At 37.0% G+C, this 21,541-nt stretch overlaps 1 protein-coding gene across 1 annotated transcript in view; it reads left to right on the forward strand.

Annotated features, from left to right (window-relative positions):
- LOC124775791 (anoctamin-4-like) overlaps positions 1-21,541 on the forward strand; it is a 332,872-nt gene that overhangs the window by 233,412 nt on the left and 77,919 nt on the right. The window contains exons 11-15 of the mRNA XM_047250621.1: positions 5,734-5,939; positions 12,969-13,135; positions 15,519-15,736; positions 16,418-16,579; positions 19,530-19,673. Coding sequence (XP_047106577.1) covers positions 5,734-5,939; positions 12,969-13,135; positions 15,519-15,736; positions 16,418-16,579; positions 19,530-19,673 — 897 coding nt within the window. The remainder of the gene's footprint in view (positions 1-5,733; positions 5,940-12,968; positions 13,136-15,518; positions 15,737-16,417; positions 16,580-19,529; positions 19,674-21,541) is intronic.

The raw sequence follows: 21,541 nt of genomic DNA on the forward strand, positions 1-21,541 counted from the left end.
TCTCCTCAGTGATTGAAGAAAATACACATTGTATCCAATGTGGCAATAAAATAATGGGACTCTTGCTGAGAAACATTTTATTTCAAAAACATACATATTTACTTATTGTCACCCTCAATACACTCCCCTCCTTTATCCGAAAACACTCCATGTGAGTTTTCCATTCATGGAAACAGTGCTTGAAGTAGTCCTCTGTGAGCTCATTGATGACACATGCTACATTTTCTTTCACTGCTTCAGCAGACTGAAATCTTATTCTTCTTTATGTAGATTTGACATTGGTGCTAGGTCAAGTGAATAAGGTGGGTAGTCTGACAATGGGATGCTGTACATCACTAAAAACCTCTTAACAGACAATGTGGTATGAGTTGGTGCATTGCCTTGATGCAGGATCCATTACTTGTTCCACAATTTGGCAGTTTTATCATTGCTTTGAATCATGATTTGCTCATGTGAGCTTTTCTCGCTCTTTGTGAAGTAGGCCCTTCCAGTAAATGGACTGGCACTTAATTTTCTGAATTATAAATGAAGAAACAAGATTTGTCACATGTCATCACTCTTTCCAAGAAGTTATGATCATTTTCAGTAGTATTCAAAGTGTCAGTACAAACATTTTCATAAGATTCTTTTTGTTGAATCGTGAGAGTTTTTGTCACCAGTTTTACACACACTTCTCTAATGCTAAACTGGTTGTTTAAAATTTGCCTTATGCATTCTTTGTCAATTCCTACAGCTTCAGCAGTCAATCAAATACTCAACCAAGGTGAGATCAATTCAAATTACCTACCTTTCTTTTTATATTTTCATCCTTTTTTATGTTGAAGGGCATCTCGTGCGTGTGTGTTATCAGTGTCATCTCAGCCATCTTAGATACACTTGAACCACTCAAAAACTCTTGTATGTAATAAACAGTCTTCATCACATATTTATTTTAGTGAAAGACAGCTTTCAGTAGCAGTTTTTCCAAGTTTCGTGTGCTCTATTATTACACTTACAATTTTTTTGGCAAACAGCTCTCACACAAATGAAGGCCATACCCACACTGATTTGTCTACAGACAGCAGAGGTGCCATATTAGACTGAGAAGGTTTCATGCTTCACAGTTATTGGTCATTCATCTTTGGTGCATGCATACTTACTCTGTGATAACGTCAGTCCCATTATTTTATAGCCATACATCTTATGAGCACGAAATCTTATCCATCAAATTAATAACCTGTATCACATACCTATATTCGCATCAGAGTTAGGCCAGTAACAGCTTGAACTGTTGTCCTTTCCATGCGCCATTCATAAATGGAATGGTACAAAACCTTAATATATGATACACTGAAAATACTTTCTCCCACATAATTTATAGTGATTTGGAAAGTGTAGGAAGAGGGGCAGTCTATAAAATAATATATCAGCTATCTAGGTATGTTTTGTATAATTCTACATGTTTGTGACTACTTACTTATTTCATCCAGAACAAGATTTTCACTCTTCAGTGGAGTGTGTGCTGGTATGAAACTTCCTCGCAGATTAAAACTGTGTGCCAGACCAAGACTTGAACTCAAGACCTTTGCCTTTCATGGACAAGTGCTCTACCATCTGAGCTACCCAAGCATGGCTCATGCCCCATCCTCACAGCTTCACTTCTGCCAGTACCTCATCTCCTACCTTCCTTCTCTGAGTTCAATTCTCAGTCCGGCACACAGGTTTAATTGGTCAGGAAGTTACTTATTTCATGTCAGGTTATTTTAAAGTAGTCATTTAAGCATTCTGATTGGACTACCAGTTCATTATATTCAGGCTTTTCCTATTCTACAACATGTAGGTTTGACAGTGGCACTCCCATGTTGCAATGCTATGAGGAGGAGTATTATTCTAGAATGAATCTTTCGCTTTATATTAGAGTGTTCACTGGTTTCAAATTTCCTTGCAGATTAATACTGCACACATAATATCCTGCACTCCACTGCTGAATGGAAATTTCCTTCCAGTCAGTCAATAATAAAAATAGGAAAGGTTCAGTTTTGAGTTTTAATGTGCTGCAAAGTTTTCAGATGCAAGATATATTGTCAATGAGTGTTACTCCTTTCATCTCTGTAGGTTTTTGTTTTATATTGTAGTTGACAATAAACTAAGAACCTTTTTCTCCAAACAGAATGATAATTTAATTAAATATCCATTTCAGTTGTAGGTAATGTATCTTTTTATTGCATAACTAGTTTTGGAGGGTTTATAGCTCCATAATCAGGCATCACCAATGAATTGATAAGTCATGGGTGTATGGTGGATGGACTAGTCAATCACAAAGGATCAAACACAGCAATGATGTTCTCCTTAGCACATTTTGGGCAAACAATATGAGTTGTAATATACTTTCTAGGAGTATGTAGTGGCTGTATAATTGTTAACAGCAACACCTCACAAAAATTGACTTGTCATATATCAAACTTAATGTTCTGTCTGAATCTTGGAGAGTGCCTAAACAGCACCAAAATGTGCTACAGGTCAGTGTAAATGTAATATTTAATAACTGAATGGTGATACTTGGAAAGAGAGAATATTTGAGTGTTATAGAAGACAAAGCCATCTTCAGTCCAAAGGTTAGTTTGAACTATCCAATTTTTTGTTTCTAGACAAGGCCCTGTGGGCTGTGGTAAGACTTAACCAGCCTCCAACTTATCCAGCCTGTTACACAAGAACCTACAGTTTATTGGAGACTGCCAATCATTATGCAACATGATGTTATTTGTATGAATTGGTCATTGCCGTGATAATTAAAAGAAAAACACTACGACTAACAAAATATTGGACAGTCAGCATTTGGATTTGGTGACTGACATTGACTTTGCCAACAAGCCATACTTCCTGTGCCATCATATAAGAAAAGTAGACACATTCAATATATGTCACACTTTCAATGTTCTAACAAAAATTATCAATTTTGAAAGTGTAGGTAATTGTATAGATAAAAAATCTCACTGTGCGGTGACAAGAGAACACACATGTAAAAGGTATTATGGTTTTGCAATTTTTGGAGCTACTGGCTCCTTCTTATGGTAGAAGGGTTAAAGGGAAAAGAGGATAGGTGAAGGAAAAGGACTGGTGAGGTTTAGGAAAAGGGGTACAGTTCATAAAAGTTGTCCAGAACCCTGGGTCAGGGGAGACTTACCCATCCAGTAGCATGCGGCGTTCTGAAGAACTGATCTGTTTTCATTTTATATCCCTTACTTGCCTAAGAAAAGCTGCTCACATTAGTAAGATATGAAGATCTATACATGCACATGGTCTGCAGCACATTTTTCTGCAGCTTGGGAAATGTTTCCTTCAGCATGTGGCATGAGGTGTTGCTGCAGCAGTCTGTGGCAGAATCTTCATTCTGCTCACTTATGTTGCCAGAGACATTTCAGATCAGATGAACTACAGCTCCCTTTTCAAATTCACCGATCACTCACTCCTTAGAAGGATGTGGCTCTTTGAATCAGTTCATGAGCAGATCACCCATCTCTAAAATACACTACAACTGATCTGCTGGAACTGAAATTCATATTTACGTGCAAGTCAAAAAATGCATAGGGGTTGTATGCCTATAACAACTTTAATTATTTTCTGATTTTCCTTCACTAAAACATACCCACTTTTATTGCTGAAGAAGTGTTCGTTCCCCTTTTTACAGTAGATTTTCCTCCCTCCCTTTGCAACCTTACCTTCACACTTCCTCACATCCGTGACCAGCATATTACATGTAAAATGCAGTTTCCTAGTTTGAAGAGAAATTTTGCAACATACTTAGCCTCTCTCACTTAATGAGTTTATTCTGAAAATTTATAGTTGCTGTTCATCATTCTTTTTGTGTTTTTGCAGTGTAGACATGCAACAGAAACACATTTCCAGGTAAACATGTGCATAAAACAATTCCCAGCAGACTGTTGGATCCAGATCATATATGACTCACATTCTGTGATTATAGCTGATATATTCAGTCCATCTGACTTTTGTTACATTGATATGATTCTGATCAGACATGTATCAATATACAGGGTGGACTATAAGTCAGTTGTCAAAAATGCATTTTGTGCAATGATACTAAACAAATGAAAATACAAATGTATTATCAACACAGAAATAAGAGTCAATGAACCAACAAAAGATGTTCAAAGTGATTTCCATGCTATCCTCAGCAAACATTGTGTCTTTCAATGCTGATTCACAAATTTTCTCGCAAATCTTTCAGGACTGTAGATTTTCAGATTCTGATTGAATTCATTCCTTAAAATGCTCAACATCATAAATCCTGATGGTATAAACCTCATTTTTTAATGTACCTCTGACTAAAAAGTCCATTGGTGCAATATATAAGGTCATGGAAACCATTCAACAGTAACCAGTCTGCCAATCCATACATTAAAGTTTTCATTTACAAAGTCTCTCTCTATAATTCCATAAAGCAGAGGTGCCCCATCTTGTTGCCATATCAACTTTTCCTTAATTGACTTTGTATGTTCAAAAAGTGGACTATTTTCCAGTCCTAAAAACGCTTCTTGAAGCATATGTAAGTAATTTACAGAATTGATAATACCATTAAAAAAAAGACGTGAGTAGCCCGATGCTGAAAATCCTTGCTCATGCAATCTTGCCAGAAGAGTTTAACTCTGCCTCCATTGTGAAATCTCAGTAGAAACAGTTGTGTCTGTTCACTCTTCCACTCATCTTAAGAGTCACTTTGTCACCTCAAAGAATACTTTTGTTGAACTTGGGGTTGGTTTCTTGTCAGACTGTACAGCTTTCAGAATTCAATTTACCTGTCTGGATCGTCTACAATTAGGCCTATATGTTCAGAATTTCAGCTTTTTTAGAATCCTTTTTTGGCCTTTTTCTGCTATTCCATACTCCTTGGACACTTTTCTGTGAGATTTAGTCAGTGATTGCACAAAAAATTGCTCAACAGCATTAAGATTTTCTTCTGTAGTAACAGAGTTCTGCATGCCTGAATGAGAGAGCTCCACTACTTACACAGTCTCTTTAAATCTTAAATAATTTTTGAATAACTTATTGAGATGAAGGCTGAATATTTGGAAAATATTCCATGAACAAATCACAAACGGCATTGTTGTTATGGTCATGTTTCCATCATGTTACAAAAAAACCTCATCGTTCTGTAGTTAACTTACTATTCATTGTTTTTAAAATAACAACAAAGAATAAAACTCAAAGTGCTAATGTCAAATGACTTACAGGTATGATGCACTAATCAAGTTCACAATTGAGTGCCACTATGCTAGGCAGAACAAACTGTAAGGATTGCTAGTAGCCGGCCGAAGTGGCCGTGCGGTTAAAGGCGCTGCAGACTGGAACCGCAAGACCGCTACGGTCGCAGGTTCGAATCCTGCCTCGGGCATGGATGTTTGTGATGTCCTTAGGTTAGTTAGGTTTAACTAGTTCTAAGTTCTAGGGGACTAATGACCTCAGCAGTTGAGTCCCATAGTGCTCAGAGCCATTTGAACCATTTGATTGCTAGTACAACTGACTTCTGGCCCCCTCCATATTTCCACGAGTGATATTAACATTAGTTTCATTTATGTTGCATTACTGATTTTGGATGGGCATATCCTTTCTCATAATATTTGTTGTATAAATCCACTATCACAGCATGCTATCATTTCTCTTTTTGGTGTGATACTTTTAACTAAAACCATAGTCTTGTTTATGGAATGTCAAATGTTATTCTTGTATCACCTACAGTTGCTGTATCTTGAGTGGGCATCTCTGTCATGTTGGTATAAGAAGCAACCCTTTTGGCTCATCAAGAAATATTTTGGTGACAAAATAGGCCTGTACTTTGCTTGGTTGGATTTCTACACCAAAATGCTTATTCCTGCTGCTATAGTAGGTCTGCTTTGTTTTCTTTATGGTGCAGCAACACTATACTCTAATGATAATGTACCAAGGTAAGGAAACATAGTGCAGTTATGCTCATTATTTTCTGAAAATATGTAGGACTGAATAATGTGTTTCATCAGATCAAAGGAAAAATGAGAAACATGTAGTTCTTAATAATTTTTATCTATATTTAAGAGTCCTTGTACAAAAATGTCAACAAATTTCTGTAAGGCAGCAAAATGTCTTGAGTGCTCAGCCAATGTTCAGAGTGCTAAGTTACTGCCTTTGATAATAAGAGCAGTGTTTGAGAGGTTAATGTGAAGAGAATTACAGATGAAATTTACAAGAACAAACTAATAACTTGCAATCCATGTGGTTTATTCAGCTATTATTGCATACTAACTAAAAAGCAACATGATAAAAATGAGTGTATGATTTCATAAAACAATCAGGTGTGAAATAAATGGTCATAGCAGTAAACCATCATGCATGGACAAGGAGGCATAATCTATTAGTCAATACTGAATGATGTTGATGAAGATAATGTTTGTATACTGAATTACGGAGTGTGATGTAGTTCTGTGTTTCATACATTACATGTAACATAAGATTTCTCCAATGAAACTGAATTTCTTGTGTTATATTTTGTTAGATTTTTATTAATTTAATTAATTCCTGAAGGCAACATAATTAATTTTCTGAAGAAAGTAGAAAGTTACCTATAACTGTTGAAGAAACCATAATTTAGGAAACATGTGAGAAATCAAGAGGAGAATGGTTGGCATAGAATCAGAAGCACTTTATCCAAAAATTTTATTAGTGCATCCCTGTTTAATGCTTTTATAGCAAAGAATTCTTAGAATAAGGAGTAATCATTCTCTCCAGTTTGGACTGAAATTTGCAGTTATATAAATAAACTGATCAAATTCTCACTTACACAATTTGTATTTATGGCAAAGACCAATTCTTCATTATGACACTCATTTTTGCAGTCTGTTATGTTAAAGAGGTTTCTTCTAGTATGTGTTAGCATACTGAAGGAGTTAGATGTAAATTCTACAGCTTCAGTTAGATCACATATTCTTAGAAGTTCTAGTGGAAGTTTTCATATCTCCAAACTGAGATATGGATATGGAACTTAGAATATCATGCGAGAAGAGGGTGAGACAAATTATGATTGATTAATGATTTTAAATCCATACTAATTTCCAAGGAGAAGCTGACTATATCAACAATTGCCTGTTTTATCTGCAGGTGAAAGACAATGGAAGGGAAAGCTGTCAGTAGGCACCAATACTGTCCACACTGTTGCATGAAGAACTGCTAGTACCCAGCATTTTGCTCTAAATATAAATACTTAAACTTTTGCTCATCTTGTTTGAAGATGAACCTGAAACAGACCAAAAACTAGGTGAATTAAATAAAGAGATATTTGGTAATTGACTGGTTGCAGCTATCTATACAAATTATTCTGAAATTCCTGTTACAAACTTCTAGGACTTGTGGAGGTGAGTGAGAACATAATATTTCGAATAGCAAACCATGTCCAGAAATCTACAATTTCTATTCTATGATTGTTTCAATTAAGATGTTTAACTCATCCACCTCTGCTTGAGGATTTGAATTAGATGTTATGCAGTACAGCTATTAGGTAACAATTCGAAAGGAAACATAATGAAACATCCATTTATCACTTAAGGACATTTGTTTGTGTTAACACTTAAACATTATATGTTTACATTATTCCAAAACATTACAGAACCCTGACTGTATAGAAGAGTACTGATGGATTACAATAGTGGCTCAATGTGGTGACCACCAACGTTGTTACAAACATTATATCTTCAAAGCATGTTCTGGTACACACTCTCCATACCACCTGGTATCTCTTCAACTTATAGTGCTGTAGCCAGAATTCATGCCAGCAGATCTTCTTCTGTCTCTACAGGAGTCTTGTAAGTTAAATTTTGCAAATGAGATCACAAGAAGTAGTCAAAGGAGCTAAGTCTGTTAATGTGGTCATGTGGATGGACCACCTCAGCCTATCCATCTTTCTCCACACCATCTTTGAAATGTCTCCAAATCAAACATGTGAAGTGAGGTGGTGCACCATCATGCTGAAACCACATTTTCTGGTGGACATTCAGCAGCACAGCTTCCAAGAATGAGTCCAATGCATTTTGTAGGAAGATCAGGTATGCAGGACCAGTTATCTTGAGTGGAACGAGGTATAGCCCAATCACATGACCATCCACAATACCTGCCCAAACATTAATACCAAGCCAGTGCTGAAATCCCTGAACGTGTGGGGGATGAGGTTTTTTGTCTGCCCAGACATTACCGTGTTGAGAATTCAGAACACAGTTCCTTGTGAACTTACATTCATCTGTGAACAGAACTCAACATGGAAACTGGTGTGTCTATGCAGCGGTGCAGAAACTACATGCGGTAGGCAACATGTTGTGGAAAATTGGCTGGATCCATAGTGTGTACCATTCATTAAGTGGTATGGAATTAATTGTTGCTCCCACAGAATGTCCCAGACAATACTGTGACTAACAACCACTACACGCATAATTGTTCAAGTACTCATTGTCGGCGTCTCTTCAATTCGATGCCATACACCTTCTTCAAATTCAGCCATGTGACATTGCCATGGAGCACCACAGTCCTGCCTCCTCATGATGGAAGTACCTGTTTCTCAGAGCCACTGCATAAGTTGGGCAAATAGTTTGTGTGATGGCATGCTACATTGTATAAAACATTTGTGATACAGCTGATTAGCAGTTTTTCTGTTACCTTGAGCTTTGCCATACTTAAGAAGCATATCTTTGTATTCCAAAAAAGTGTAACAAACCATTTTTTACTGTATCAGAGACACGCAGGCATTGAATAAATCTCACAGCAAGGCAGACGTTAAGTGATATCAAGCGACCATCTGGTGTAGTACACATCATCCATCTACTCTATTGCATATCAGACAAGCAATTCTGAGACTTTTCTTTTTCCCTCAGCAGAAGTGGATGGGTTAAATATCTGAATTGAAACCATCATAGCACAGAAATTGTACATTTCCAGTTATGGGTACCTATTCAAATATTATGTACTCATGCTGTTAAATTTATTGCTTGTGAGGTTATAGGATCCAGACGATAAAGTTCCTCATTTTGCCAGAGGTAGTTTGTTGTTACAGTATATCAAAACTCTATTTTGAAATCAGTGTTATTTATTTTTCTTCATATTTCTTCTTTCAGATTTCTACAATGGTTACAAACTTCATTTCACCAAAATAACATTAATAGTCACACATTGCAGAGCCAATTACTTTTTGCTGGGTGAATGTTATGGAATTGGTACCTTCTAGTTACAATAATTTCATAATCATAACATGAATTTTAATAAAATTAATAGAAAAACAATAGCTATTAAACAGTAGTAATGAATTTTCAACATCAATTTGGTTTTAGATTAGAAGTTTTTGGAATATGACAAGACGAAAGAGAGGACAGGAGAGAAGTAGAGAAATGGAAAACACTAGTAGGGATAGAAGGTATGTATAGGGCTGGAGTAGGAGCAGGGAAGTGGATAGGTAGGTGGAGGATAGGGACTAACAAAGGTTGAAAGCAGGGTGATTTCAGGAACAAAGTATATGTGTAGGGAGAGTTCCTATCTGCCAAATTCAGAAAAGCTGTTATTGGTAGGAGGAATCCAGATGGCACAGGCTGTGAAGCAGTCTTTAAAAATGAGTCACATTATGTTGGAGGATATGTTAAGCAACTGGATGGTCCAGCTGTCTCTTGGCCACAGTTTGTTGGTGCCCACGCATGAGGACAGACAGCTCGTAGTCATCACACCCACATAGAAAGTGGCACAGTTGTTGCAGCTTAATTTGTAGATCACATCACTGCTTTCTCATGTGGCTATGCCTATGATGGGATAGGAGATCTCTGTGACAGGATTGAAGAAGGTCTTACCAAGAGGATGTATGGGACAGGTCTCGCATCTAGGTCTATTGCAGGGATATGACTCATGAGGCAAGGGGTTGGGAGCAGGTGTGGAGTGAAGATGGACAAGGATGTTGAGTAAGTCCAGTGTGTGGTAGAATAGTGCTGTGGGAGGAGTGGGGAACATATTCCTCATTTTAGGGCCTCAAAAGAGGTACTTGAAATCCTGGCAGAGAATGTGATTCATCTGCTCCAGTCTTGGTGGTACTGAGTTGCAAGAGGAGTGCTCTGTTGTAGCTGGACAGCTACAGAGACTACTCATTGTCCACCAGTATTTCATATAGCTCTCATTGTGCACTGAAACCAGAAATATGCTTACCACTCCTTCCACAGTGGTATTCAAACACCCTCTGAACCTAATCAACATCCTTGTCCACCCCTACTCCATCCTTGCTCCCATCCCCTTGCCACAAGGCTCATATCCCTGCTATAGACCTAGATACAAGACCTGTTGGATACTTCCTCCCAGTTCCACCTACTCCAGTCCTGTTACACCCATTTCCTATCCCATCAAAGACAGAGCCATCTGTGAAAGCAGCTTTGTGATCTACCAACTATTCTGCAACCACTGTGCCACTTTTTACATGAGCATGACAACTAAGAAGCTGTCTGTCCACATGAATAACCAATGGCAAACTGTGGCCAAGAGACAGCTGGGCATCCAGTTGCTGAACAAGCTGCCAACATGATGTGCCTCACTTAAATGACTGTTCCACAGTGCGTGCCACTTGGATTCTTCCTACCAACACCAGCTTTTCTGAATTATGCAGGTGAGAACCCTCTCTACAACATATCCTTCATTCCTGTAAACTCATTGGTCTCAGCTTTCACTACTCCCTGTCCTCCACTTACCTATCCACTTCCCTGCTTCTCATTCAAGTACTACACTTGCCATTGCAGCTAATAGAGTTTGCCCTTTCTCTACTTCTTGCCTCTCCCCCTTCCTCTCTCCACCAACTCCAGCACAGCCTCCTGACATTGCACCTAGCAGCCCTATTTTGTCCCATCACATCCCTGCCTGCTGCCACAGACAGCACTGCATTATCCTTTACCCATACCCTACTATTCCTTCCCCTCACTGTCCAAAGCCGTCTCCTTACCATGACCACACATCCCAAAAGATTGCTGCTCATGTTAGGTGCAAGTGCAGTTAGGCCTCAGCTCAGAGAGACACTGACCATGTGTGTGTAAATTGTGCTTGTGTGAATGTGTGTATGTTCTACTTCAGAAAAGTACTGTGTCCGAAAGGTTATATGTAAATATTTTAGAAGTCTTTTCCATTGTGCCTGTCTGCGACTCAGTGGCTCCTCTTTGTGGTGAGTAGCAATCTATCCTTTCCATACTATTGTTGCTATTACATCATAAACTTTCTGCTTGTTTTGGTCAATAGAAAACTGCATCAGATAGTTTCTAAAATGAAATTTTCACTCTGCAGCAGAGTGTGCGGTGATACGAAACTTCCTGGCAGATTAAAACTGTGAGCCAGACCTAGACCTGAATCAGGACCTTTTCCTTTCACATGCAAGTGCTCTACCAACAGAGCTACCCAAGCATGACATAATTCCTGATACTTTGCACCATGTAAGTTGAGGCAGTGTTTAGCACACATATCATATTTTGGAGTAGAAGATACTGAATTCCTATTAGAGAATCCAATTTGGAAGTCCCTAAATCACTTTATAAGGATGCAGTGTAATTCCTTTGCTGCTCATTGGTAATTGAGGTAGTTCTCCATTATTTACGAATTTAGTGTTGATAGGGCATTACATTCTAATTTTGTTTGCTGTCACGTATATTTGTGTACAAAGAGGAATCAAATGAAAACAACAAAGTTGTGTTTGTGTGAGTATGTATGTGTGTGTTTGTTGTCTAATTTTGATGAAGGCCTTACTGGGTGAAAGCTGTATTTGTGACAGTCTTTTTGTTGTGCTTATATGCAACTCAGCATCTCCACTAAATGGTGAGTGGCAACTTTCCTTTTCATAATATTGTTACATTCCTTCCTAGATTTTCCATTGTTTGATAGATCTGTCCTGTACATATAACATATACTGATATTTTTTCCAGTGATGAAAAGTCTTTTATTAACTAATATCCATCTTTGTACAAAACTACACAATGGTAACTGCCTGTCAATTCACTGTGTGTGTGTGTGTGTGTGTGTGTGTGTGTGTGTGTGTGTGCATCTGAAGAAACATGCTGGAGGATGACCCTAGCCCTGAAGAATCTCAAATTATTATTCATAAAGAAAATATTATCCTAAATGACAGTCCTATATGGACAGATCACTGGCACACAATTGATGATGTAACTCTACTCTTTCATACCATTCATAGATGTGCATGACTGGTTGGTGAAATGTAATTGTGCACACAGTGAAATATACCTTCAAAGATGAGAATAGACATCACTCAAAGGAACTGTATGATGTCTATGGATGAAACGTGATGCAAACATACAGACTAAACGTCAAGTGACACAATATGCTGAGCAAACACAAATCATTGCAACATAATAAAAATACCAAACATTTCACAACCACAAATGGAATGTTACTCATCCTCTTGTTTAAAGGGACACTACATCCCATTTATGATACTTGGGGAATCTCCTGCATCTGCTCATTACTGTGATGTTACTTTCTGTAGCATACAATTTAAAACAAGTGACCCAGACATAATTAGTAAAGATGAAATTACATACATCACAATTCAGCATAGAAACTATCCAGGAGTTGCACAATGAGCCACTATAATGCCTCGATGTATCAAATCATAATTCCCAGGTTTAGAAAAGCTACATGGAGATGCAATTAAGACAGTAAAGCAGTGATGCTACCAACAGTAAAAATTTAAACAGTGTACAAAAACTCAGTGATCAGGATATGTGTCTGAATTCTGATCATAATTATGTTGAATTCAAATTCCTTTAGTTGGCTATTTTTCCTTATTGTCATTTGACTGAAACTGATATTAATCTACCTTTCCTTTTTGAATCCTGTCCTCAGATAGTGTTAATTCATCAATTAAATCTTTAAACAATAATTTCTATCAGTATTCAAATTGTTTGTGTAACTGATTTTTATGGTTTCAGCCTGGAGATCTGTAATAGGTCTGGACCTGGCAATATCACACTCTGTCCACATTGTGACAAAGCATGTCCTTTTACCAGACTGTATCAGTCATGTACATTTGCAAAACTCACATATCTGTTTGACAATCCAGCTACTGTCTTCTTTGCTATTTTTATGTCTTTCTGGGGTAAGTTACTTATTTATGCTTCATTTTGATCCATAGCATATGTCACTGCATGAAATATTAAAAACTTTAATGTTGAATTAAACACACCATGAGACTGGTATATAGCAGAGGTGAAAACTATGTTGGGGTTACCAAAGGTGAGGAAAGTGACAGTGCCACCAATGGGAATTATATACTATTTTATTTATTTGAGTAAGCACAATGAAAAGCTATTAAAGAACTTAGATGTGACTTAGTAGGTATGTGGGTGTCAGACTACACATCCAAAGATTCACATGGTTCTCTTAGAAGAATGTACACCATCTGTAGACATTGCTATGGTCCAACTCCATACACGCCACACATGTCCCTGTGAATTTCACTCAGTTTATGCCCTTTGGGTCACAAATATCAAACTGCTCTCTGATGCTCTTCACAAGCTGATGACAGTAACATGTGTGCTACTTTTGTTTCATAGTTCAGGCTTCATTTGCTAGAGCTGCATATGAAAACTAAATACTTTCTGTAGAGCAAACTTCAAACTATATTGTCATGCAATTTCAACACTCCAACTGTGATATAAGGGGGGGGGGGATTATTTTGATCCTACCTCTTATGCTGTATTGTCCTCACAAGCTTTGGAGCTTATTCACAGATAGGTTAATGCAGAAAATGTTGAATTAAAAATATTTAAGTAAGGTTACAAAAGAATAACATTTGTATTATGAGGAGAACTCATGTCTGGTGATAACATTGTTGTGTTTTCTATAACTGAATATAATTTTGGGTTGGTAAAATGAATATGAAAGAAGAATTCATTATCAGCCACTAGATATAAAATGTTCTTGCACATAGATAAAACTTCAAACAGTAATATCAACTTTGTCTAAAATGCAAAAAGAAAGACAATTTCTGATACATATAAATACTATTATTTCATCCCCAGTACCATTGGTGGAAATGTGACCCAAAATGCAAATGAAGCTAATGAGTAATATGAACAAAATTAAATGAAACTGGACAAACTGAGATACAAAATGTGGATGGTAATATAGTATTACAGGCCAAATCAGATATTGCTAATGATGATTTGTTTGCATTTTATAATACCTGAAGTAATGTTCAAAACAATGTTACGGAGATATACTTAAATCTGTACATGAATTGTATGGAATTGCGGAGGTCCACTGGAAGTTGGCAGCATGAAAAATAGAGAGTAATAACGTATTCCATACCTCCTATAGCCGCATTGATGCATTTTATATTACAGAACAAAAAATTAAAGTTACACAGAGTAGAAGAATTTTGGGTTAAAGTCAACTGATGTGCCTCTTGATGTAAAATAATAAATGCTATATAAAATCTCAAAGTTAAGTATAGTAACTGAAGCATTTCACTATACTTGAACTTTTTCTTTAGTTTCTTTTCTGTTAATAATACTTTAATAACAGTACACCACCCTCAGTCAAAATCTTTATTTTTGTATTTAAATCTAAAGAATTTCAGAGATACAGCTCCATGTTAAAGGACTGATTGATGTTTTTGCGAGTTAAATCTTCAGTTTATCACCTAGCAGTAAATGAACAACACATTCGTAAACCAAAAACTGTGTCATTCCTTTATAGTCAAGTGATAAAAGGTGCAGAGATGCATCTCAAAAAAACAGTCAGTCCTTAAAAATATAGGTGCTGCTCTGAAATGCATTGGGCATAAATAGATAAATAAATGAATGAAAAGGGTGGAGTATAACTGACACACTTCTAAACTAGTTGCAGAAGGCTGCAGTTGAGTCAAATAAAAGCTACTATGACTAACTTGTATTGGTAAATATAGTTCACATATGACAACCTTATGAAAAGGATAGTTGCTATGCACCATATGGCGGAGATGCTGAGCTGCAGATAGGCACAACAAAAGGACTGTCACAAAATAAGCTTTCAGCCAACAAGGCCCTTGTCAAAAGTAGCAAAAGTAGACAACACACACACACACACACACACACGCGCACACACACACACACACACACACACACACACACACACACACACACGACAGTCTCTGGCAGATGAAGCCACATTACGAGTGTAGTATGGCTCCAGCTGCCAGAGACTGGTCATGTGTGTGTGAGAGTTGGTTTGCATGTGTGTGTGTGTGTGCATGTGTTTTGTCTACTTTTGACAAAGGCCTTGTTGGCTGAAAGTTTATTTTGTGGTGACAGTCTTTTTGTTGTGCCTATCTGTGAATCAGCATCTCCGCTATATTGTGAGTAGCAGCTACCCTTTTCACAATAATGTTACATTCCATTTTGGGTTTTCCACTGTTTCATTTCACATATGAGTTTCTTTTTTCTGAACTGCTCATTAATATTAATATTCTCCTGATAAAATTCAAATGATTTTTGTAGCTACCACCTTTCTTGAACTCTGGAAACGGCGACAAGCAGTAATTGTGTGGGAATGGGACTTGCAAAATGCTGAAGAAGATGAAGAACCAAGACCAGAATTTGAGACATCAGTTAAAACATTCCGCATCAATCCAGTCACACATGAAAAAGAGCCATATCTTCCCACATGGAGCAAAGCTTGGAGGCTTCTGGCAACTACTTCAGTCGTGTTTCTCATGGTGAGGTTGTTATAGACAGTGTGAAACTGTAGCTTAATACAAATTAATTAATGTTGAACTTCTATTTAACACATGTTTTTAATAAATCGTAGTATAATTAAATTGTATGTTAGTTGGTGTTTGTCATAGACTCTACAGTACAGCCACAATGGTTGTTAGCTGCTTATTAGTGCTTGTTTGCTAAAAAGGAAGCAGCCTGTCTGCATGTGCATAATTTTTGTGTTCGCTTTGCTCTGATGAGAAACAATTGGCTACTAACTGTGCCAGCTATTATGCACTGCTTGAACTTTGAAAGTGAACCGATGCTTTGTTGTGTCACATTGGAAATGGTCTACAATTTGTTTCTGACAATGGAAGTTCTGATTTGGGGAGGGGGGGGGGGGGGGGGGGGGGGGAGGCGGCTTGCTTGGTTCTATGGTGTGAAATCTCTGCTAAAAATTAATTTTAATTTAAATAGAATGATTTATCATACACAGTGTCGAATCCAGCATTTAATGGGGAATTTGATTACAGTGTCTTCAGTAACTGTAAGCTGGTCACAATTGATGATTAACATATAAAAATACTCTGGACTTTAATTTTATTTAAATTAGTGTTAGTGTATCTAATTTTACCAATTTTGTGATAATTAAGAGTGGTAACTCTCATGAATTTTTTGCAAAACTCATACTATTCTTTCAGGTTGTTGTTGTGATGGGGACAGTTCTAGGAACAATAATCTACAGAATTGCACTAATAACAGTGTTTCATAGCAGTGGAGGTTTCTTCAGTACACATGCCAAGATTTTCACATCGGTCACAGCTGCTGTTATCAACTTAACGATCATCATGATTCTGACACGGGTAATATTACAAAATAAGTAATGAACTATAGAAACAAAATTTCTGCTATATTACTTTAAACTTTTATTGTTATTCTATTGTACATTCCATTTCTTCTTTACAAGTAACAAAAACTGCAGTAAGTAATTACTATCCATATAGCAAAGACAGGGTGATCCTAACTCTTTAAAACATTACTGACTGCAGCACTCTGTTGATGTTAAAATATTCAAAGATGGTTTCAAATAATGAAAAACCTGTAATTTAAGAATAATATGCTACATCTTGATAATGCTAAATTTAACATATTTATATCACATTTTTCTGGAACTGTCCAAGGTAATAAAGCAAAACATTGCCAGGATATAGAGTCATATCATGTACATTCACTGTTCTAGTGTCAAGTATCAAACATTGTTAGGAACACTATATCAATTTTTTAATGAAGGTCTTAAAAATTTTTGTAATTGAAAAAAATATTTTGCTATCTCTACCATTGTAAATCCACATAAACATAGTACTGTTCTAAGTGGTAAAAATTTCAGTGTTAGGTTAAATAGTTTCTGGCATAGTGGGAAACTTTTTTCAATTAAAAAGAAAGAGATAGAGAAGAAGGAGGAGGAGGAGGAGAAGAAGAAAGAGATAGTTTTTCATAAATCACATTTGAAAGTTGAAGTAAAGGAAAACCCACAGTTTAATGAAGAGACACACTAAAACTCTCCAGCTTTGTGATCTTTATCTTCTTGAAGATCAACCAGCCACTGTCTCTTTCTCTGTCTCAGGGATCTTACTGCTTCTATTATATTTTTGACCATAATTTCTGCCTTGGATACTCATCATCTATTCAGCTCTTGGAGGACTGTTTCTGAATTGTGGCCAGACTTAATTTCAAATTGCTTCAGAACCTTTATTCTGCCTGCATTTCCATTATTGAAGGTGATCACAGCATTGTTGACCCCAGTCTTCAGGGTTTTCAAGCCAACAAATACAGTTTTGGGCACTCTGTTCCATACAACATTGTTGAAAGACTGATTTACATTTTGAGTTTTTACTGTGAGGCATTTCTTCAAGAGATCTGGATGTGCTACGTCTGTACACATTGACTTTGTTACTGTTCCAACAGCTTCAGGGATGGTGTTTCCATGGGTATATTCAGTTACTGCTGCCTCAGCTTTGTAGTATTTACAACCGCCAATTGAAAACAAGCTGTGCAGTGGCTACTAATCACTTGATGTCTTGTGGAAAAACATTGTCATTACTGCTTTTCTCATTCCTTCCAGGTTGTTTGTATTCTGTCTAGTGGCTTGGCCATAGTATTCACTAACCTGATATATTGTTTTGTCAGTCAAACATGATCTAAATGTCTTTCCATCTTCAAGCTTTTTGCAAGAAAAGTTCTGCCTGATTTTAAGCAGTTGGGTATCCATTAGTTTTGCACATGATAGAGTCTTTCCAACTTTTGAAGTTTTAGGTCATCACAGAGCTTGCTGTCAATTATTGATTTGAAAAACTGGAATCACAGTAACGAATAAATAAATTTAGCATAAAAAACCCCAGATTATTCTTGAGGGAATTGAAAGATCTTCACAGCTGAGGCACTTTCTATTCCTCCATTGGATCCCTCATATGCTTTGCGACACTTGTGTTCATACAATCATGTTTTTTTGTTTTTTTTCCATTAATTATTGGTACCCACTTTTGTGCGGCCTTGGAAATGTTTTGACAATACTTCCATGTCAAGCACCTTTCTGATATCAGTACTTATTGCAGTGGCAAAAGAATTTTTTGATTGATGGTCCCTTTTCTGCCATGATCCATCAAATTCAGTGCAAATGTCATTGTTTCTATCGGTGTCCCCCCCCCAAGTGCTTCTGCTGTTCCAGATTTCATTGGCTCTCTGAAGTTACTTTTACTGTTTCTCCAAACGCATCTGTGTATCATGATACATTAGTAGGAGGCATGACAGACTGATAAGAGCACACAATCTCTAATATTCATCCCAAGAAATTATTGTTTTCACATCTGAGTGACTTACTCACATGTACAGATCTATGGAACAAGTATATAAATAAATAAAAATAAATAAATAAATAAACAGATGTCCAAAATTCGCTCTTATTCTCACGACTTAATCAAGAGACTTCCCAACAAAGAACTAAACCATTTCCTTCGAAGCCATTTTCAGAAATTATTATCTCTTCACCATACAAATTACAACATGCAGATTGATTAAAAATTGTTTTTAGTACACTTGAACTTAATATTAAACTGGTTTCACTGTACACTTCACTACTGTTCACATAACTTTGTTCATTGTTGCTTGCCCAAATCTCCATTCTCTGGATGTAAATTTCCAACAGGATACGTTCAGTAGAATCTATTTTCCTTGTTTCTTCTCTTCTTAAATATTTCCTTTGGTGGAGTCATATTAAAGAGTGAAACACATCTCAATGAGCAACAAGTCCAAATATACACAACGAAAAGTGTAATGCACCTTACAAAATGTGGATGATACCATGCTTTATAGCACAAACAGGAAGTGATATCACAACAACCAATGAAACAGCTACTGCAGCAAGACATTCATAAAGCACTGCCTTCTGGAGCGAACAGTTCCCAAGACATCTTGCCGGAACTGAACAAGTGCTCATACAACCTATAGAAATTACTTGTGTAGTAAATTATTTCAAAATAAATTAAAAATACTTGGAGTCCTCCAAACTCAATGAAACATACATCAAATTAAATAGAAAACTCCAAACAACAATTTTCCATAAAAAATAAAAATCTACATTTTATATCCACTCAAACCTTCGTATTTGCCATAAGACAGATATTTATTCACTACATAAAGAGAGCATTGAGCAGCATAGAAGCTCATCTAAAAATAAATTGTTAGATAAGAGAACCTGTTATATTAAACAAAATGTATGGCTGTATAATGACTTAAATCAATACAATTTGTTTACAGCTATATCAGAGAATTGCAACACTTTTGACAAACCTAGAGAATCCCAGGACTCAAACAGAATATGAAGACAGCTACACTTTCAAGATATTTGTCTTTCAGTTTGTGAATTTCTACTCCTCATTGATCTACATAGCTTTTTTCAAGGTAAGCTTTTTTCCTTCTTCATAATTATAAACATTGCCAGTGAAGGTAGAAAACCATGAATGGTTATAATAGGCCACACTGTCAGTATTATTCATAGTTTTTGTCCTTCATTTAATGTAGACAATTAATAGTAATTGACAAATGAAGTGAAGGTACAGTGTCCGCAGCTCGTGGTCGTGCGGTAGCGTTCTCGCTTCCCACGCCCGGGTTTCCAGGTTCGATTCCCGGCGGGGTCAGGGTTTTCTCTGCCTCGTGGTGACTGGGTGTTGTGTGATGTCCTTAGGTTAGTTAGGTTTAAGTAGTCCTAAGTTCTAGTGGACTGATGACCATAGATGTTAAGTCCCATAGTGCTCAGAGCCATTTGAAGGTACAGATAGTATCACTTAACTTTAAATTCTGTCAGCAGAAAATGTAAAATCCACAAAAAAGAATAAGGTATCATAAGAAATCATTTTAAAGTCATATTTAAAATTATTAAACAAAAAACAAATGAAGATAATGTAAAAAATATCTTAAATTCATGTCCGAAACTGGCTATGACATGGAAAAAAATGTGCTTAAGCTATGAAATATAAAATGCAATGAATTATTTATATTTTTACCAGTATTCCTGTGTTTTAAAACACAAAATGAAATGCAGTTTTTCTATTCCTACAGACAGCATGTGCAATCAAGATTTGCATCTTCATGCATACAACTGTAAAAGTATTATAAAGTTGTTAGATTTATGTGGATCATTTAGCCTTCTGGCTTCAAATGCGTGTTTAGTAATACACTGAGTTGTCAGGTGACATGGGATACCTCCTAATATCATGACAGAGCTCCTTATGCCTGACATAGTGCATCAACTCGACTCAACATGTCATTAATTCAACTATTGGTTGGAAGTCCCCTGCAGAATTATTTAACCTTGCTGCTTGTATAGCCATTCATAACAGTGAAAGTGTTGCCGATGCAGGATTCTGTGCATAAGTTGACCTCTTGATTATGTCCCATAAATGTTGGATGTTATTCATGTTGGGTGATTGGGTGGCCAAATCATTCACTCGAATTGTCCAGAATGTTCTTCAAACCAATTGTGAACAATTGTGGCCCAGGGACATGGCGCATTGTCATCCATAAAAATTCCATCAGTTTTTGGGAACATGAAGTCCATGAATGGCTGCAAATGGTCTCCATTTCCAGTCAATGAATGGTTCATCTAGACCAGAGGATCATGTCCATTTTGTGTAAACACAGCCAACACCATTGTGAAGCCACCACCATCTTGCTCATTGCCTTCTTGGCAACTTGGGTCCATAGCTTCATGGGGTCTGTGCCACACCCAAACTCTACCATCAACTCTTACCAACTGGAATCAGGACTTTTCTGACCATGCCACAGTTTTCCAGTCCTTGAGGGTCCAACCAAAATGGTCATAAGCACAGTAGAGGTGCTGCAGGTGATGTCGTGCTGTTGGCAAAGACACTTGTGTTGGTCATCTGCTGCCATAGCCCATTAATGCCAAATTTTACCACACTGTAATAAAAGATACATTGACTTCTGCAGTTATTTCATGCACTGTTGATGTCTGTTAGCACTGACAACTCTATGCAAATGCCACTTCTCTCGGTCATTACATTGTCTGTGGTGAAAGATAATGCCTGAAATTTGGTATTCTTGGCACACTCTTGACTCTGTGAATCTTGTTGTTGTTGTTGTTGTTGTGGTCTTCAGTCCTAAGACTGGTTAGATGCAGCTCTCCATGCTACTCTATCCTGTGCAAGCTTCTTCATCTCCCAGTACTTACTGGAACCTATGTCCTTCTGAATCTGCTTAGTGTATTCATCTCTTGGTCTCCCTCTATGATTTTTACCCTCCACACTGCC

The sequence above is a fragment of the Schistocerca piceifrons genome, chromosome 2 (genome assembly GCF_021461385.2).
Source record: "Schistocerca piceifrons isolate TAMUIC-IGC-003096 chromosome 2, iqSchPice1.1, whole genome shotgun sequence".
NCBI classification, from domain to species: domain Eukaryota; kingdom Metazoa; phylum Arthropoda; class Insecta; order Orthoptera; family Acrididae; genus Schistocerca; species Schistocerca piceifrons.